Source organism: Protopterus annectens, chromosome 5.part1, assembly GCF_019279795.1.
Source record: "Protopterus annectens isolate FY-2018-M chromosome 5.part1, PAN1.0, whole genome shotgun sequence".
Taxonomy (NCBI): Eukaryota; Metazoa; Chordata; order Ceratodontiformes; family Protopteridae; genus Protopterus; species Protopterus annectens.
Window position 1 is genome coordinate 516,260,707 of NC_056736.1, and position 21,181 is coordinate 516,281,887.

The 21,181-nt window shown below is 37.0% G+C and overlaps 1 protein-coding gene across 3 annotated transcripts in view; it reads left to right on the top strand.

The window, feature by feature from the left end:
* The window catches only part of HLCS (holocarboxylase synthetase), a 1,599,326-nt gene that overhangs the window by 586,281 nt on the left and 991,864 nt on the right, over nucleotides 1-21,181 (top strand). For all 3 annotated transcript variants that reach the window (XM_044073133.1, XM_044073132.1, XM_044073134.1), the window contains exon 3: nucleotides 20,131-21,035. In XM_044073133.1, the coding sequence (XP_043929068.1) occupies nucleotides 20,131-21,035 (905 nt within the window). The remainder of the gene's footprint in view (nucleotides 1-20,130; nucleotides 21,036-21,181) is intronic.

A 21,181-nucleotide genomic window follows, 5' to 3' on the forward strand; every position in this document is an offset into this window, starting at 1 on the left:
TTAGTCTATATTTATTTTATTAATTTAACATTTGTTTATGGGGAAAACCCGACTAGGACGGAGCCCATTTTTAGCGGAGGCCTAGGGAAAAATGCTCCACACACATCTTTGGAATGTGGGAGGAAACTGAAGCACCTGGAGGAGACCCATGCAAACGCAGGGAAGAGATGCAAACTCCACAAAGAAGACACCCCAGCCAAGAATTGAACTGGACAATCTCTTGCTGTGAGGCGACAATGCTAACCGTTGCACCACTGTGCCACCCATTTTTTTTTTAATCATCTTATATCCACTACTGTTATTTGGTGTAGTTCTACTATCGTAATATCTAATATTTGTATATTTTCTTGGCATAGCATGCATATGCTTGAACATGTTTCTTTGCCTATATTCCAAATAACAGTACCGTTCCAAAGTTTTTCTGTTTACACCCTTTCTTCTTCTGTTGGCAATAATACTAACTTCTAATACTATTACTTGAGCAGCTACTGCAGCACACCATTGTAAAATACTAATTCTTCTCTTAATATTCTTCATACTGATCACTTTCAAAGCTAATATTTTTAGCTTTATAGAACAGTCATTAGAATAATCTTTTATCCCTTACCTTTCTTATTCTCTCTTACAATTACATTTTTACATTTTCTTTTTCTTTCCCTGTCTTTCCTGTTGAATTTTTCTTGCCTTTTACCATATGCCACTCTTTTCACTTGTTTCATCTCTCACTTTTCTTTTTCTCTATCTTTCTCTTTAGATTTAAATACAATTTCTTTCTTTTTTCTTGTGTTGTGTGTTCTTGTATAGCATTCTTTTCTGTTTTTCTTGTATAATTTCATTTTCTTTTTCTTGTATTTCTACCTCACAGTCTAACCATGTATGTCCTGTATTACCACATTTCTTACATTTCACTTCACATTTCTTTGCATTATGACCTGTCTGACCACATAACATTTTTTGTCACATTCATTAATTAAATGGTCACTTTTTCCAGAAAAATAAGTCTTTGGTTGTTCTCTGTACCTCATGAAACCTTTATTGCCATGCGTGTTAATAATACTAGGTGTGTCCGAAGGGGAAGAAAAACACAACAGTTCAACTCAAACCAAAAAGAAACAAGTGGTTTTGGCTGAAAGCACACGCCGTGGAGGAAAACACTTAAATAACCACATTATTAATTACAATGAAAAATGTATTAGACCAAAACCTAAAATTAAGTGCTTTCATCCTGCTACAATCAGGACTTCTTCAGAATAACAAAATAAACATAAACCAGTGCTTTAACTACTTTAAAATTTGTGCCAAAATACAAATAAAATATATATTTTTAAAATAAACTAACCCCCCATGGAATAAAATCTGAACCTATTCTTCACTTTCCTATCCTACCCTAAAGTGCTAAGGAGAAAAGAGTATCAGAAATAATATCAGAAAGAAATAATGTCAAAAAGAAAAAAATGTGAAATAAAACCGCTACCACAGGGAGAGTGTAAAATAATAGGGTATAAAATAATAAATTAAGTGAATATCATAAAAACAGAGTAAAAATACACTAAAAAGTGTGTGCATGTATATGAATATTATGTAAAGTGTGTATGTATGTGATAACCTACACTTTAAAACTGGTTTAATTGAAATATAGTCATTCAATCATGGGGCAGTGAAACCATTCAACATAAACTCCCACCAGGTCTCCTTATATTTTTGCCAGTTCTGTCAGTCACAACATGTAGGATCCATGTTTACCTGCTCCAAGATACCAAAGAGAAGTTCACTATGTGTAGGATGACCTTTTCCTCTTCATAAATACATTTGCAGTAAGGATATCACCCACATTTTTGGTACCACCAAAAAAAAAAAAAAAACTTCAAATGTACACTTTAAATTCTTCCCTGTCTTAAAAACAAATGTTGGCTCTGTACCTACTACACCAACCAACTCCGCATTAAATCTCAATATATTCCAATTGTTTGAAACAATAGTTTTTATAGGGTTTGCAGCATAATTGTATTCTAAAATCATAGCTCTGTCAAAACCCCCCTTTGATCTTACCTGCACATTCACTTTATCTGGATCTTTAACTCCTATTCATGGCTTAAATTTTGTCCCCATCCCATAATGACTTCCTGTGTCACCTAAACAATCAAATTCTCTGGGTAACCTCTTTCCATAAATAACCTTGAAATTAATTTTATCGCTTCCAAAAAAATCCTCAAAATTTGAAGTCATCCTTGTAGCTCTAAAACACTGCTTTTTAATGATGTTTTTTTCTCTTTAAATGTATGGGCACTAGTGAAAGGGAAGGTAGGAATTACTAGATGTAGATATTCTAAAGATCCTAGACCTAAATTTTCCTTCAAAAACATCTATCCCTACATCTAAATAATTAATCCCATTTTTTTACAGTTATAAGTGAATTTTTAAATAATCAGTAAACATCTCAATAAGTTCCTCCGGACCTTCCTAGATAATAAAGTTGCCGTCCAAAAACTTTGTGTATAATTGGATAACGTCCCAGTAACGAGAAGTAAATGCAAATCTTCTCTCCCAATTTAATAAAACCAAGTTCACAAATAAAGGGGCACAAGCAGTGCCCATTGCAACACCTTTTATTTGTTGGAAGGTTTCCCCTTCAAAATAAAATTGTTTTCCAAAACAAGTTCTAAAAAATAAAGATCTTTTCCCTTCAAAAATTCAGCTGTGTTCAAATTATCAAGAAAAAAATCCAAGCCCTCCTCTAGGGATAGACGAAAAAAGGTCTATTATATCTACAGTAAGAAACCATATATCAGAAACAAGATCCTGGATTAAAGAACCCAAAATGTCCCATGAATCTGTAAACAAATGGGGATATATACTCATGACTTCTTTTAAGACTGATCCAAAAAGACTACCACTTGATGAGTTTTTAAACCTCTGGCTGCAACAGAGTTGGCCTATTCGGTAGATTAGTCATACTCTTATGAATCTTAAGGATTCCAAAGAATATGATATCCTGGGTTTATCCACTTTCAAAAAAATCGTAAGTTTTAGGAGTAATACTACTTTCCAACAAGAGATCATCTAACAAAAAAATAAATTTTGCAGTATGCTATTGTAATCTCGTTCTTTGAAACTGGGAGATAAGTCTGAGAATCCTCCAGTATCTGCAGCATGTTTGAGGAGTGATCTAGCATATCTACCAAAATGATGCCACCACCCTTTAACTAGTTTCATAGTTCACAGGTTGGAATTTTGAACCAGTTCAGCTAACAATTTACATTCATTCTGGGTAAGGTTGTATTTTTTAAAACCTTTGCTATTAACTGAAAACTCATAAAAGGGTACCACGACAAAAAACTTCTCTCTCCAACAAATATAACAACCAAGATCAAAATAAGGAAGCAAAAGTGAATGTTGAACTATTTCAATGAGCAACCACGCAGTAAAATAACTTCTTTATGTTTATTCTAGCGCCTCAGTGTCACCACCTTCATGGATTAAAAAAATCACATAAAAAATGCACTTTTATACACTTGATTACAAATTGCATTCAATTAATCAATTAAATACACTTTAACTTTAAAGGAAACACTTCCAATTTAACTCATTGTTCAAGCCCTTAGGAACCAGAGTTTTATACTTCAGAATATATACACTTTCCTTGTATAACAATTTCTGTTTTAATATAGCCTCATTTTCTTCAATACATTTAACTTGTTCCAAGATAGTACCTTGTAACAATTTAACATCACTATTATGCTTTATTTTAAAATGTGAAGAAATTATTTTATTTTCCCTTTGGTTCCTTACATCTCTTATGTGTTCCGTGAATCTAACATGAAACATTATTTTTGTTTCCCCAATATAGTATAGATTACAAGGGTAACACAAAGCATATATTACCCTTTTACTTTCACAGGAAAATATACCCCTGGGTTCAAATTTAACATTATTAATACTTCTAACTGTGTTAACAGTGTGTGTACACACACTACATTTACCACATCTCAAAGTTCCCATAGCTAATAAGGGTCTTCGTATTTTGATTGTTGGCATACTAAAAGCTTCATGTACCAACATGTCCTTTATACTTTTACCTCTAATATATGAAAAAAGGGGTTGCTTGGGTAAAATGGTTGCTAAAAATGTGTCTTGTATTAAACTTTCCCAGTAATATTTAATTAATTCTACAACTTCTTTACTTTTAATATTATAAACAAACACAAAATGTACTGGGTCTATTTTATATTGTGTATTCTACATGTATCAGACATCCTGTGCTTCTTTCTTTCATACCTCTGTCCTCCCTTAACCCATTTGCTATTCTGGTTTGTGCCCCCTGTATAATCCTTGGGTCATATCCTCTCCCCAAAAACATATTGTTTTTTTTCTATTTCCTGTAACAAATTATCCTTATCACTACATAACTTTGACAATCGTAATAACTCCCCATAGGGAAGTGCCTTAAGCACATGGGGGGGGGGTGACAACTGGTGGCATGGAGATACTGACTACCTTCTAGAAATTTCCTATGCACACCAGTTGTAATACTTCCATTCTCTTTCCCCTCTAAAACAAGATCTAAATATACAACTTTTTTACCTCTTTGTAAACCATCAAATGATAAGCCATATGTGTTGTTATGTAGGTCAATCATAAAACTGTCCAACTCATTCCAACCACCCTCATAAACAATATTAAATCATCTATGTATCTGAAATAAAAATCAACATATTTCTTCATAAAACTGAATTTAAATACAAAAGTAATCTCAAAAAATGACATGAAAAGATTGGGCATACATGGGGGCAAAAGGAGCCCCCATGGCTGTTCCTTGACTTTGTCTATACATTTGTCATAATAAAAATAATTATTTTTCAAACAAAAATCTAACAACTCAGTAATAAAATTTAAAAAAGGATTATCCCCCAAGAAATACAGGATGGCTTCCAAATCCATACACAAGTTTAAATTGGGGTATATAAGCTTCTCACAATATTTGTTCTTATTCCATACTTTTGGAGAAATTTTCTTCAAAACATCAAAACTATCTTGTATGTATACAGGTGATTTCTGAACATAAGGTAATAAAACCTTGTGTAACACCAAACTAATCTTCTGCAGAAAATATTTACAGGCCGAAATTATGGGCCTGCCAGGAGGATTCACCAAACTTTTGTGTATTTTTGGTAGGCAGAAAAAAAACTGCCGTTTCTCTTGTCTCTTGCATCTTTTTCTGTAAAATAACCCAATCTTGCACCTTTTTCTAATATTTTTTCGTAATCAATTAAAGCCTGTGCATAGACCTTCCTTTCACATTTCTCATAAACATCTCTATTTTCCAAATGGTCCATACACATTCTGTAATATTGTATTACATTTATAACTACTGTTTTGTTGCCCTTATCGACTGGTTTTATTACCACTTCTTTTCTATTTTGCAGTTCTTTTAAAGACTGCCACTCTTTAAATGTCAAGTTATAACTTAAATTACCTTTATTTTTTAGAACCTTTTCACAAATATTCTCTCCCCTAAATCCAATCATAGAACTAAAATGTGCTATACGTTTATTGTCAAAAGGAGGAATTTATGTAGCACAGGAATATTGGACAAATCAATTTTTGCAATATGCATTCACATTTTCATGAAATACAAACATGTCCTCTATTTCTTCACAACATGAATAAAAACTATCATCAGACTCTTCATCAATGTGACTAGTTTCAACAACATTCAATTTAACAGTATTCATTTCAACAGCAAAGAAATCTTTAAGATATAACTTGTGTATAAACCTAAACATTTCTTGTTTTACTACATGGGCCCTTGGAATCGCAGTTGGAATAAATTTAAGGCCTTGATTTCAAACTATTTGTTCCTGTGATAAATCACAGTTTGACAAATTAACTACCATATCTGGTTCAGCACATACCCTTACATCATCATTTAAATCTTTTATTATAATGCTGTCCATTATGTTGTCCATACTTATAGTCCCTTCTTTGGCCATCATTCGCACTATTGGTGCTGCTTCTGTCCCTTTTCTGCCCTTGATACTGATTCTGCTCCCCTCCACTCCAAAATTCACGGCGATATTCTTCCGGCCGTTGTGGTTGTGGTAAACCAGGATATTCTTCATTCTCGTCAGATCCATAATCACTGGCTCCCTCCGAAGAAATAAAAGATACAGAGGAAGCCCTTTTAAAGCTTCCTTTGTGACGCTGCTGCCTCTTTGATTATGATTGGACGAAGACACAAATGCACACCCCACCCCCCCATCATAATCATTGATGTCTCTAGTTAATTTTGTTTTTTTATATTCTATTAAATCCGCTTCCAAAGGGGACAACTTTTTGTAAATGTTTTCCAAAAAAAAACTATTAACATTTTGCGTGCCCAAGGAATTACTAATTGTTTGAGACAAGAAAGCTAATTCTTGTTTTAACTTCCTATGTCTCAATTGGTCTCTTTCCAACAAAATAGCCACTCTGCGACCCATTTATGGGAAGCATTGATCCAACGTTCTCTGAACTGTTTCTCTATTGGGCATCTCAAGTCCAAATTGAAATTTAAAGTGTATTTAATTGATTAATTGAGTGTAATTTGTAATTGTGTATAAAAGTGCATTTTTTATGTGATTTTATATTCCATGAAGGTGGTGACACCGAGGCGCTAGGGTAAAAATAAGCTAGAATAAGAATAAAGAACGTGGTTGCTCCTTGAAATAGTTCAACATTCACTTTTGCTTCCTTATTTGGATCTTAGTTGTTATATTTGAAAACTCATAAAAGTCCGACACACATGCTGCTTCAAACACTTGTAAAGCAGGATGCAAAGGGGGGTTATAAAAACTTTTTTTATGCAATAAATCTTTCTTGTCCCCAAGTTGACTAGGTCCTTCAAATGCAAGTGCCAGTTTAATTAAGGCATCACAAATGTTAAACTGACATGTTGGAACAAACTTTAAGCCTTTTTCAAAAATAGAAAAGTGTTCTGGCATTATGGAGACCTGACTTAAATTAAAAATTCAAAAACCTTTAAAAGTGTAAGTCACCCCATCACGCTATAATACAATCCCTTGTCTTCATTTTTCTCACTACTTTTGTCTGACCTTTCCCCTTCGAAAAATCTTTTTCCATCTTATATCCACTACTGTTATTTGGCCCAGTTCTTCTATTGTAATATTTTCTTGGCATAGGATACATATACCTGAACATTTCTTTGCCTATATTCCAAATAATAGCACAGTTCCAAAGTTTTTCTGTTTGCATCCTTTCTTCTGTTTGCAATAATACTAACTTTACTAGTTCTAATGCTGTTACTTGAGCATCTACTGCACCACACCATTGTAAAATACTAATTCTTCTCTTAATATTCTTCATACTGTTCATATTCAAAGCTAATATTTTCAGCTTTATAGAAAAGTTATTAAATAATCTTTTATCCCATACCTTTATTATTCTCTTTTACTATTATATTTTTTTAAATTTTCTTTTTTTTTCTTTCCCCAACTCTTTCCTATTGATTTTTCTTGCCTTTTACTATATGCCACTCAGTCACTTGTTTCATCTGTCTCACATTTCTTTTTGTTTCTCTTAATCTTTCTCTTTAAATTTAAATGCCATTTCTTTTTTTGTGTTGTATGTTCTTGTATAGAATTATTTTCTATTTTTCTTGTATAATTTCATTTTCTTGTATTTCTACCTTACAGTCTAACCAGTAATGTCCTGTATTACCACATTTCTTTTCACATTTCTTTGCATTATGACCTGTCTGACCACATAAATAACATCTTTTTTGTCACATTTATTAATCACTTTTTTCCACAAAAATAACAAGTCATCGTTTGTCGTCTGTACCTCACAAAACCTGTATTGCCATGCACATTAATAATACTAGGTATGTGTATCACATTGTCAGTTTCCATTTTTAAAATTATTCCGCATTCTCAGCCCCCGGTCCATAATCCTCTTTCATCATAGATTTTATTAATGTCCACCACTTCATAGGTTCATAGGTGTTTACTAGGCTAATGACAACAAGGGACTTTTTATGCCTTGCTATGCATCCCAAATCTCTGACAAGTTCTGATGCCCTTGATAAGTGTAAGCAGGGTCTTGGGAGATGAAACATTTACAAAGCAGGGCCTGGGAGATTAACCATTTACAGGTTGCCTGTATCCATTAGAGACATAGGACCCAAACCAAGGATGAATTTCCTGTTCCCCATCCAGTTGTCCCGGTTGCCCTGGAATTGGGTTAGGGAGGAACTCTGCTTTACATGGATGGGGAGCTTGTTCCAGAGACAGGGTAATCTCTGGGATACATACCTGTCTCTCTAGCAGGTCCTAGTTATATTACTGGCAAGATTTAAGTATTTAGAATGGGTAATTTTGGTGCTGTTTGTTTTGTGGATATGCAGGAGGTCCATCATACTGGGGTCTGACAGTATCCTATATGTCCGGTATAGATCTCCCCTCAAAAGCCTGTAGGATACAGAATACAGGGATGCAGCCTTGAGGTGGTCTGCATAGGACATTTTACTTAAGCCCTGTATTCTTTTAGTGACAAACCTCTGTGGACGTTCCAGTTGTTGGATATGCCTGGGTAGGTACATGCCAAAGGGGACATTGTACTCAATGATGGGCCTGATGAATGCTGAATACAGTGGAACAATGACTTCCTTGGACTTGGATGCCATACCTTTGTTAATAAATTGCGCAACATGGAATGGTTTCCTCACTACTGTAGACGCGCGTGATGGTCTAAAGCTAGATTACTATCTGTGTGTGCCCCTAAGTCCCTGACTGTTGAGTCAACTCTAAGGGGTGTGTTGTCAATATGATAGTTACCAGGGGTGGGTGACTTCCTGAAGGATACTGTTATGCATTTGTTGGCATTTAGTTTCAGTCCATGGCTCTGACACCAGTTGTTTGTCTGTATCAGCCCCTCCTAGAGAACATGTTTGTCAGTGTGGGATTCAATGACGGCTCCTAATTTGCATCATCTGCACATTTAGTTAGCCAGAGACCACAGACATTGGTTTTGACTTCAGAAAAGTAAATGCCAAAAAGGAGAGTTCCAAGGACTGATCCCTGAGGGACTCCACTTGTGACTGGCCTCTTTGTAGAGGTGGACCCCAGTTCTAATTTCCTAGGTCCTAACTGTGAACCAATTGGCTATCCACCATGCAACATACGAGTTTGTACCTAACCTCTTGAGGTTGTGAACAGTGCCAGAGTGGGGTAGTGTCAAATGCTTTGGCCAGGTCAAGGTAGGCAGTGTGACCCATTTTGCCCTCATCCATTGCTTTGGTGACTTCTCAAAGAAGTCCACCGGGCTGAGTAGGCATGATTTGCCCTTGACAAATCCAGACTGGGTTGTGTCCAGTGTCTGGAGGTTTGCTAAATCACTATTGATCATTTCCATGATAATTTCCATGCCTTTACATGCAAGACTAGTGAGACTTATGGGTCTGTAGTTTCTGGGGTCTGTAGATGGCCCACTTTTGTGCAGAGGGATGACCATTGCTCTTCTCCATTTATGAGGTATGAAGCCTGTTTGGAGGCTACAGTTAAGTAGCAATTCCAGAGCCCCTGATAGGTCATGTTTCATGCTATTTAGAAGGCATCCTGAGATATTGCCGGGGCCCATTGATGCAGTGTTCTTGGCCTTAGAGAGCATTAAGGACCTGTTCCCTTGTGATAGCAGGGGGAGCTATATTTGATAGTATTTCCTGTGGGAAGGTTGAGGGGTGAGAGGGGTAAAGTTGAAGCTGAATGTATTGGCTAATAGGTTTTCTATATCTTCTGGCTCAGTGTAGGTGACTCCATTTACAATTAGCGCCTCACACAATTATGTGTTGCCTTTAAGGTTGTGGCCATAGCTAAAGAATGCCTTGAGGTTGTCCTTGAACTGGGAGGTGAAATTCACCTCAACTTTGGCTTTGGTAGACTTTATTTTTCTTCTGAGATGTTTGTTTAGTTTGAGTGCTTTTATCCTGCTGGGTGCTACACCTCCTAATTTTTGCCATGATTTTCTTCCTTCTATTGTACAGACTGTTGATTTTGTGATTCCACCAGGGTGGCTTGTTTTTTGAGTTAGTTCTGTACTTCTTCCTGATGGGTACAGTTGCCTCTCTGCAGCTATTAACATGCTTGTACAGGGTTTCTGTGAACAGTTCTGCATAGGCAGCATTATTCTCAGGGTTTATAGGGGCTTGACATTTTTCCAGGTTATCACTTAATAGCAGGAGGTTAGCCTTAGAGTAGTTCCTGAGTGTTCCAGGTTTAGCTAGGGGTCCAGGTTTTATTTTTACTTCAAAGGAGACCATTTTGTGGTCTGACCTTACCAGGGAAGACATTACACTAGTGGATGTGCAGCATTCTGCTATATTAGTGAGGACCAGATCCAATTTGGCTGCACGCCTGGTTGGTGTATTGACTATCTGGTTCAGGGAGTTTGTGTGTTAAAAATCCAGCAATCTCTGTGCCTGTACGTTTGGTCTCGTATAGGATTCCCGGTTATTAAAGTTGCCAATGAATATGGTATTGGGTTGGATGGTTAGTGCTTCTAATAAGTTTAAATACATGGTATGTGTTTCCTGAGTAATAGAGGGGAACCTTTATCTGGCAAGGAAGTGATATTGGATTTTGCCCATGGTGATTTGAACATGGAGCAGCTCAAGTGCATTATCTTGTTTGACCAACCTTGAGGTATATTTTTTTTAATGTAAATAGATACACCTCCACCTTTAGTCCCTGTCTGTGTAGTGGCTGGTCTAAATGAGTGGAAGGCATTATAACCTTGCACTGCTGATGTGCTGCCCACGGCTTTAAACCATGTCTCAGTGACCCCATAGACATCGGCATTCTGTAGGGTGAAGAGAACTTCTAGGGAGGGGTGTTTTTTTGTTTAGACTCCAAGCATTGAGCAGTAATAAGTTTAGATTTTCTTGGTTTTGATTTGCTGTGTTGGAAGTACTTTCAGTTTGGCATTGCCTAAAAAAGGCACTATGTGGGAAGACAATGTTTTAGTTAATATTCAAAAGCCTAGCGGGGAGAGGTGGAGACCATCCCTGGCAAAGCAGCGTGGTCTGTTGACTGTCTCCTTCCAAGCTGACAAATATTGCACCCCTTAGAGTGACACCAGAAACTAAGCCAGTTATTAAAGTCAGTCATTTTTTGTTTGTATTGTGGCATCATCCTTGGAGAAAATAAAATGCTGCTCAATGCTAGGCTCATGCCAGCCTGAGAGAGACATTCTGAGAGCTCCATGATGCCTCTCTTCATTTAGTCTAGGAAGGTCCGTGTCAGGTCATTTACTCCCACATGGACTATGACTTTAGTCATACTGATACTTGTGGTCCAATGACCTGAATGCATGCGGAATGTGGCAGATCCTAGCCCCTGATAAGCAACTGACCATGACATTCTCTTTACTCATGCTGTTGAGAGGGACATCAGTGTGTCTCACAGTGGAGTCTCCAATTACCAGTATGTTAGATTGTGTGGTGGCTTACCTTATGGGCTTAAAGGTAGAGGCTCCATGAGGTGTGGCTCTGTGTTGATGTGTGTGTTGTTTTGAAAGAGTGCATTTGGGGCTGCTAAGGGTATTTATGTGCACTTAGTCTAGGAGGTCTTTGTGGTTTAGAAAGGTTATATCTAAGTGCCTCAGCATATGTGGGCCTATGTGTCTGCTTTAAATTGTGTGGGATGGGTGCAGCATATGTACTACTGACATCTTAATTGACATTAGGAGTACTTTTATGTGAAAGATGTGCCTCCAGTGATGTACATCTCTCACATACCATATCAGTTTGTATGAGAATTAATTGGCTGTCCGTAAACATGAGGCAATTTCTACAATTGCTGATGCATCTGTTTTCCAGTTCAAAATTTATACAATACTAGCATCACGTTGGACAGTCAGTGCTTGTCAGTGCTTACATTCAATAAGCATTTATATCCAAATCCCACATTTAACTTTCTGTCCAGTCTTAATCTCAGCTTTGATTTAATAGTATTCCTTAAAAACAGGTAAACACACAAATTAGCTAATTACAAATAGAGCTTAATTTATTTTCACAATATTCCAAGTCTTAATGTCTAGATCAAAGTCTTACATTATATTGCAGTCTATTTTATCAAGTAAGTTTACATCTTGGGTAGTTTGTTTCATTTCAGTGTCCTCTTCAAACATTGTTTCCATTACAGACTCCCATATGGCCTACTTTATTACTGTGGAGTTCTTTTTCTGATTTCTAATTGTTTTCAGTTACATATTTTTAAACTCCACAATTTGAACCCTCAGACAGGTCAGATCTAAAATTTTTGTCATGGAAAACCATTTTTCTAGTTGCTATCACATTAGCTAGATGAATATCTGAACTCTAGACTCTTATCTTCCAAATCTCCTTACCTGGTTTTCCACAAAAAGAGTGTCTTTGCGGACCAACCCATCTTTTTTTGCCTAAGATGGCTTCTGAGTCTAATAGTAACCAGGTCATTAACCTCCCAGTTTTCTTTCTAAATTTGTTTTTATCTCCATAAAACCAAAGATTTCCAGATGACTCTCAGTTTTTAGTATCTTTCCCACCTAACAGACTGGGTAAGTCAGCTTACAAAGTTACACTGGCCAAACCAATTGTTTCTTCTTTGTCTCTGTTAAAAGAGCATTAGCTTTGCCTAAGCCTCCTAGAGCTCATTCCACGAAGTATGTGGTGGTCTCCTCAGCTTTTTGGTCAAGGGCTTCCATAGATGATATTTGTGCAGCTGCTACTTGGTCCATTGCTCATAGTTGTATTGCTTATTACAAAATAATTTGTTTTTTAGGAACAGAGGTGCATTTGGCTCTGCAGTACTCTGGAATATCCTTCCATGAGGACCACCCAAGGTTCATTTAGCTGGGGAGTCTGCCCCATCAGTTGAGGAATGAATGCAAATGGCATCAGATAAAAAAAAAAGTTATGTACTCACCAGAAGATTAAATCTGTGTTGTCCATTTTTATTCTTCCTCAACTTCCTGTCCTCCTAACTGCCTTCCCCTTGGTTCTAGATAGGCCTAAGCATTTCAGTTTGGGAACTGTTTTTCCTTGTTTGGGCTCCAGCTCTTGTTTCCTATTGCTATACCTACTTCAGTTCTATTAAGTTAGTTGTAAATGTCTTGTATGGGCAGTAAGCTTGATCTGAGGTATGTTAGGAGGGCAGGGCATTATGGATAAAGGGAGGATCTCAAGAGTTTGCATTCAAGGATCTGGTGGAAGCAGCCAAGTCAGATCAGAGACCCATCAGTTAAGGAAAATGGACAACACAGATGTAACACATGGTGAATGCATAACTTTTTTTATTTTTTCATTTACTCCTCCCTAATTCCTCTGTTGTCAAACTATCTTTATTGAAAGCAGTGTAACATCATTTACAGTTTGAAAATAAGGACTTTTGATTAGAAAGCATGTACTGTAATTCTCTTTTAGTTAAATGTAAGCTTACATTTTAAGTAAAATTTGAGATCATTTATATTAATCATATAGTTATGTTCTGTCTTGTCCTTATCGATTCAGTGTTTTAAGGGATCATTCAGAATACAACTCACATTTTCATTGTACTGCTTCATTTTCCATATAAATATTTATCCTTTTTAAGTACTGTCCACAGTCGTTCCCTATTCATTGTTTTTTTTTTTTTTGTTTTTTTGTTTTTTTTTATGGAATCTACTACTTTTTTTGTAAACTGTTTCACCTCCTTTGTTTCATCCCTCATTTTATTATGGAAAACAGGAAGAGACTTCACAGGAAATCTCTCTCTTGTAGTGTCTATAGTTTGCATTTTTGCATCTGTTGACTGGTTGGTTTTCATTCTTTAACTCCCCACCCACCAACCCCCGACCTTTTGTAGATGAACGAGAATTTATAAGGACACCGCTGTCCTTAATGTTGAGCTCCAAATGTGGCCTTTCTGTCAAAGTTACAATAGTTCTTTATACTTTTTGTAAAATAGCAAACAAGATCTGAGGTAAGTTAGGGGTTGGTACATTATGGATAAGGGAGGAGCTCAAGATCTTTTTCGTAGCCACAAGCTTTAGTAACGGCCGAGCTGGATCTGAGGTTCAGATCAGAACCCAACATTTCCGGAAGAATAAAAAAGGACAACACAGATGGAATGTTATGGTGAGTGCATAACTTTTTTTTAGCTCAGTTTGATACGAGTAACATCTCATTTAATATAAATATCTAATCTAATTTATTGTATAATATTTTAATGTACAAGTTATAACTTTCTTTGAATAACTTAGGATAATTGTATAAGTAAAAAAGAATTAACAAAGTTAAATGTTAAGAAAGAATTATTAGTTTAGAAAAATTAAACTTGAAAGATGGTGTTAATGCATTAAATATGAATACAAGAAGATTACTGTCATACAATCCACTTGATATTGTGAGATAACCATTAAAATGTTTAAACCTTGACAATTATATTAAAATATAACATTTGCTGTAATATGAGATGACCGTATTTATTGTATATTGATATATGCAAACATGTCATTTAACAAACTTGTACATATAAATATCACCACAAAATAATTTATAATCATGGAGTCAGATGACCAATGCCTATTCTCTGTTCTCTTGTCTTATATAGCCACTAAAACAGGCATTTTTATTGTGGAAATAGTTGCTATGTAGAATATAAATAGGAGTCTATGCAGTCTAAAGTCTTGACCTCCCCTTCCTTCCCTCTTTTTTCCCCAGATAATACATTGATTAAATAAATTGTTACTTTTTAGTAAATTGAATAGTATATACTATATAGCCCTCTCTAAAGCTAAAAACACAGCATCAATGGGACCGGACGGTGTCCCGGGCTGTGTACTACATGAACTCCAAGAGGAACTAAACCCACACATAAGGCTGCTGTTTAATCTTAGCCTTACTACAGGATACGTACCCAAAGAGTGGCGTACGGCAACAGTGGTCCCACTTCACAAAGGCAGTACTTCTATGGACCCTGGAAATTACCGCCCCATAAGCTTGACGAGCCTGGTCTGCAAAGCTATGGAGAGGATCATTATGGAACTCATAAACAAAGACATTGGGGACCTACAGACATTGGATCCTACCCAATTTGGCTTTGTCAAGGGCAGATCCTGCCTTTTGAACTTGGTCGATTTTTTTGAAACCGTCACTAAGGCCATTGATGAGGGTAAGGCAGTTCACACAGCCTACCTTGACCTTGCAAAAGCCTTTGACAAAATACCCCACTCGGGCATCATAGACAAACTCACCAACTTAAATGTAAACCCATATGTCACAAGATGGGTTGCAAACTGGCTCAAGGACAGAACCCACAGGGTCAGAGTTGCTGGAGCTATGTCAGACTCTAAGCCAGTCACAAGTGGTGTCCCACAGGGCTCAGTCCTGGGGACCCCTCTTGTTCGGCATTTATTTTTCCGAGGTACAGGCAAACATAGGAGGATTGTGGCTGACAAAGTTCGCAGATGACTGCAAACTGGGTGCCATAATTGATACTCCAGCGGACACAAACATCCTTCAGAGGGGCCTCATAGAAACGGATAATTGGTGCCAGAGCCATGGCCTTAAGCTGAACGCCAAAAAATGTATAGTCATACCCTTTGGGAAAAACAAGGTACCCACAAATTACCACATAGGTGGTAATCCATTAAGTACGGAAGAGGTAATCAGGGACCTAGGGACCCAGGTTGACAGTAACCTCTCATTTGACACTCACATTGCCAAAGTGGTTAGGAAGACCTTCTATATTGCCCACCTTATCTTGAAGGGTTTCACATCTAGATCAAGAGAGGTCATTGTGCCCCTGTACTCTTCTCTTATCAGACCAATGATTGAGTACAATGCCCCATTTGGGATGTATCTTACCCGACACCTGCAGCAGTTGGAAAGACCCCAAAAGTTCCTCACCAAGAGGATAAAGGGTCTTAAACATATGTCATATGCTGCCCGACTGAAAAACTCCAGCTCTATTCAGTCGCATACCGCCTACTCAGAGGTGATCTGTGCCGGACCTACAAGGCCATGTCCAATCCGGAATTAATGGACATGCTCCGCCTCAGAAAATCCAAATCCATCAGAGCCACGAGAGCAAGAGACTTAAACCTCAACACAGAAATAAATAGGACGTGCTGGAGGGACAGATTCATAACCCAGAGGCTCCCTACACTCTGGAACAGAATCTCAATCCATGTTAGGCAGAGCCCCTCACTAACTCTATTCAAGAGAAATCTTGACGAGTGGATGGGAGATCGTAGGTTTACCCCGGGGGTCATCTCTGTGTCACTACTAGACAGAGGCACAGTAAACTAAACCCTAAAAGGGCGTAGTATTCTCATCCTAAGGGGTGGTGAAAGCCACACACACTCTGGCTAGGCTTATAAATGCCCTAGGGCAGATAGCCTAGTACGAACCTATGAACCTATGCTTGTAGAATTAAGCTATAATAAGATGAGTGTTTGCCTGTAACTGTAATAAAGCAAGTAAACTAAGTATAACTTCTGTGTTACCAGCCATTTCACCATCTGTTGGGAATAAAGTCAAAGGGAAGCACCCTGTGGATGTAAATTTAAGTGTTTTCTAGCCATCTCTCCTCTATTGCTTTCCAGTTAAGAAGGTCTTTCTTGACAGCCAATACACTTGTTAAAATAATACAATCTCCCAAGAGCCTATAACACACATGCTAGACATTAACTAATTAAAGAATGAACCCTGTCACAAGTTTCTGTTATCAAGCACCACTGCAGTGAAAGTTCATTAGAACAGCCCTCCCAATAGAATCTATCAGCATGGCGTATTTCCATTCCCCTAATCAGTGTAAAACAGTCACCATCATGAGCCTCCCACGTTTTTCTCTCCCATTTGGCACATTACCATGACAGGATGAACATTCAACCAACAATCATAACCCAGCATGACTTTCCAATAAGGGAAGCTGTATACATGTACATTAAGCGAGAGCAAGCACAAAACATGCATGGCACTGACTGTTAGAGTGTACACAAAAGAGTGTACATAAATGAAAAATGTAATAGCAAGTCCAGTCCGAAGGCACTTCAGTACAATGTGCATGTTTTACCAGAAGCCAGCTTCAGCAAGATAAATGCACATAGTGATATCTTCTGCATATCTCTGGGTCCGTCAAAGAAATCCTTAATTACTTTCTATAACAATGTACCCATAAGTAACTGCAACTTTAAGCCGAACCTAAAAAATCATGTCATTGCTTGTGACATATGCTTGAAATGAAAAGAAGAAAAATCTCTCCCCAACAAATCCTCTGTCAAATTTAATACCACCAACAAAATAAAGTAAATGAAGGATTTGACCATCCGCAATTAACATCACATAGACATTTTTCTCTACTACATCCCATTGTCTCCTATCCAAAATTAGAAACAGTATACTTAAACAATCCTTCAAATAATTTTAGCTTCAGCTAATGAACTAGTGAGTCTGACGGGCAGCTCAAACATCCGGAAACTGCTCAGAAAAAATATATACATCTCATACATCATTCCCTCCTCACGACAGAAAGAAAAAAACAAAAGGAAACAAAGCAACCACTCCATGTGTATTAAACATGAATATACTTTTAAGTCAAGAATTACTTTAGTAAATCGCCATCACCGAATCCACACATCAGGCAAGTGAATAAAGATGAAGCTCTATAATGACTCTGAGCACACACAAGTATAAAGCCGTTACTTCTCTCTCCTCCCCTTTTGTTTTCATTTACAGCACTAAATACACTTTTGTGTTTAAGCATTATTTAATAAGCATTTAATAATTCTGAGTAAATATGACTTCAAGAGAATGCTACCTGAAGTTGGTGTAAAGTGATTGTGTTTAAACTTTTAGCCCTAAGTATTGTTTATCCTTGGGGGGGGGGGGGGTTAGAGGTCTTTTATGTGGACTTTTGTTCTACTTTTGCTTTTTCTTCACTTCCGACCAATTATTTTCCCTGAAAATCTGTCTAAAGAAGGAGATGACCAGTCCAAATGTTCTGTTAAGGAGATTATTGTTCTTCACAAAATAAGATGCTTCTTTCAGGTTGTTAAATATTCTGATATCATTGGCTAAATGAATTTTGATTTTTGCTGGGAAGATTATTTGAGTCTTTATATTATTTTGCTTGAGAAGCTTAACTAGTGCCCATCATTTCCTTCTCATTTCTATGTTTTTTGTTGAAAAGGCATATTATGTTATGCTGGCCGTGGTCTAAAGGTGCTCTTTCCCATGCCGTTTTGAAAAAAAATTTACTACTTTTGACCTTGATGAAGCTGATGAATTATTGGACAAAGGTGTACCAATTACTGTTTGAGCTCTTTCAATACCATGTGACAGTCTACTTTATAAGTTTAAGAATTTAGGAATTCTGTAGATAAAAAGGGGAGACTATCTTAGTTTTTTTTTTCAGGTAACCCAAAAATGCTGGTTACACCTTCTTGCTTTATTTTCTAAGTTGTCTAATTAATCAGCTAAGTATTCTGTTTGAATAAAACAAATCTGTTCGTCTTTCTTCATCTTTAATCCTTCCCTCCATGCCAGTCAGGGCAGTTTCTCTATCTGCAGTTTTTACTTGTTGGATCATTTCTTTGAAGATGTCCATTTGTTTTAAACTATTTTCTTTTAAATTTTCCAATTGCTTTGAAAGCCATCCATTTCCAAGATGATTTGTGAAGTGTAGTCATTACTTGCTGCAAGTCCTTCAGTGAGGAGTCTGTATGCGAATGCTTCAAATTGCTCATATCCAGTAGCTAACAAGCCCCCAGAAAAGTTTGAAGGGAAAATATTGAGATACCTACACACATTTTTGTAATTTGTAGGACTGAAGTTATATGAAGAGATGTGTAAAGGAATTCTCTTTTAATTTTTTTACTGTATAATTTTAATAAGGACTGTAGTGGTGCAGTGGTTAGTGTTGTCGCCTTACAGCAAGAGGTTCTCCAGTTCAATTCTCAGCTGGTGTGCCTTCTGTGCGGAGTCTGCATGTCCTCCCTGCAGTTGAGTGAGTTTAAAGACATGCAGGTAGGTGCGTGTGCCTTCTTTGAAGGTTGGGTGGGTGGCAACTCAACTCTGTAAAAAACACTCCCATTCAATCTGTGGACTGGTGATCTGCTGTGGCGACGCCTATCCGGGATAAGCCGAAAGACATTGCTTTTACTGCAGAACTCTGAAAAGTTGTTGTTTTCGTTTAGCCATCTAGGCTCCGCCTCCCCTTTTGGATAATTTTCATAAAACTCATTCTGGTTACTGAATCAATATATTGCACATGCATAAATTATCCTCAGAATGGTGTGATGTGCTAATCTAAGGTAAATGTTCTGGTCTTGTGTTTTGTTTTGTATGTCAGAAAATGTGACTGTGTTAAATAGTTTTGATTCTTATAATATTGGAGCTCTTCCTGAGTGTATCATGTTTACTTCTCAAATTCAGAACATCAGAGTTCAAACATAGCTGCATGGAAAAAGGCTTCTCAATCATTAGTGGACTGGAGTTCCGCTGTGGCGACCCCTAACCGGGAAAAGCCGAAAGACACAACAGTCTGTTTTACTGTGTTTTAGTATTGTTCAGAATTGTTTGAAGAGTACATAAATTGCATATTTTGCATTTTGATTTGAAAGTAAGAGTTCCCTAAAATGACAGCACTCAGACATTTCTGGATGTTTCATTTGCTACATTATCAGACTGATTAAAGAAGACGTCCTTTGAGTATTGTTGGTTGTTGAATGTTTGACTAAGCGGTTACATTTTTTCATGATATAGTCACCATTCCTTTGTGTACTGACATTTGTATTCATCAGAATGTTGTGCTAGTTTTCATTTGATTTAAATACAAATGCTTCTTGAAATCCTGCTTCAGGCTGTTAAACAATGAACTTTGATTATAAGATAATTTTCATTTTGTTAAATGTATCAGTAAAAGGTTAAACAATATGTGAAGTTGGATTGACATGCATTTACTTATTTATGTTTTTGCCATTTCATGAATTATATTTGAAATTAAAATTTCCACAGCATTCATGATGAATTGTGTGAGCAGCATATGTTAGTGTTGTATAGTCTTTGTTCTAGAATGTGTATTACAGTTGCTGACTGTTACATACTTTATTTTTCAGCTGTGCAGCTTGAAGACTCTAGGAGTAGACAACTACAGGATGTAAATCCAGCACTGAAAACAAAATCAGAGGAGACACCGATTATGACATCTGGTGATATGGTAACAGAACAGAGGAAAGGTGCAGGAGGTGATGAAATGAAGGCCCCTGCAGAAGTAGATGTTACTGATAGTAGACAGTGTGAAAGAGGAGAAACACCAGTAGAGCATCATCATTTGCATCTGTCTAGCTGCAATGAATGTTTGGAGTTGGAAAATTACACCATTGAGTCTGTCAAGTCTGCATCTACAGAGAACATTCCTGACCTACCTGATGCTTATTCTAGCAGTGTGGACAGCCCTGCTAGTGACCAAGTTTCGACCCAAGTGAAAAAGATAAATGTAGTGGGGAAGCCACCTAACATATTAGTATACACAGGCTCTGATCCAGATAGCACTAAATTCAAGCAGATCCAGTCAGTATTGAAGGACTGTATAGACAAAGACCGTTACATCATCTATCCTCTTCAGGAGAAGCAAGCCTTAAAAGATCCATGGCTTGACAACTTAGTCTTGTTGGTCATTGCTTCTGAAGAGCCCATTTCTGAAGAGGTTCAAAAAAAGTTTTTGACTTACCTTTCAAAAGGTGGAAAAATCCTGGGACTGTCTAGTTTATTTAGGTTTGGCAGTATCATAGTTACTGCAAAGGATGAACTGAAACATAAGAACAAGATCATCCATTTCACTAAAACAGACAATACCGACATTGAGTTAAATGTATTAACAAGTGGTAAGGTTTTTGAGAGAGACAATGAGAACAATTTCAGTAACATACAAGTCTTGGGTTATTTAGATCCACCTGAAAAAGACCTAGTGATTGTTCGTTTACCTCATGGGGACTGTGGTGGAGAAGCTCTTCTAATTCAGGTAATGCAAATGGTACAAAATATTTTGCACAAATATTTTCTGATTTATCTTGGATAGCTGTGGGGATTTACTAATATTGATGTGACAGTGATTGTGTTAGTTTGGTTATGAGCTTTCCGATACCTGGCAAAACCAGGCAATCTGAA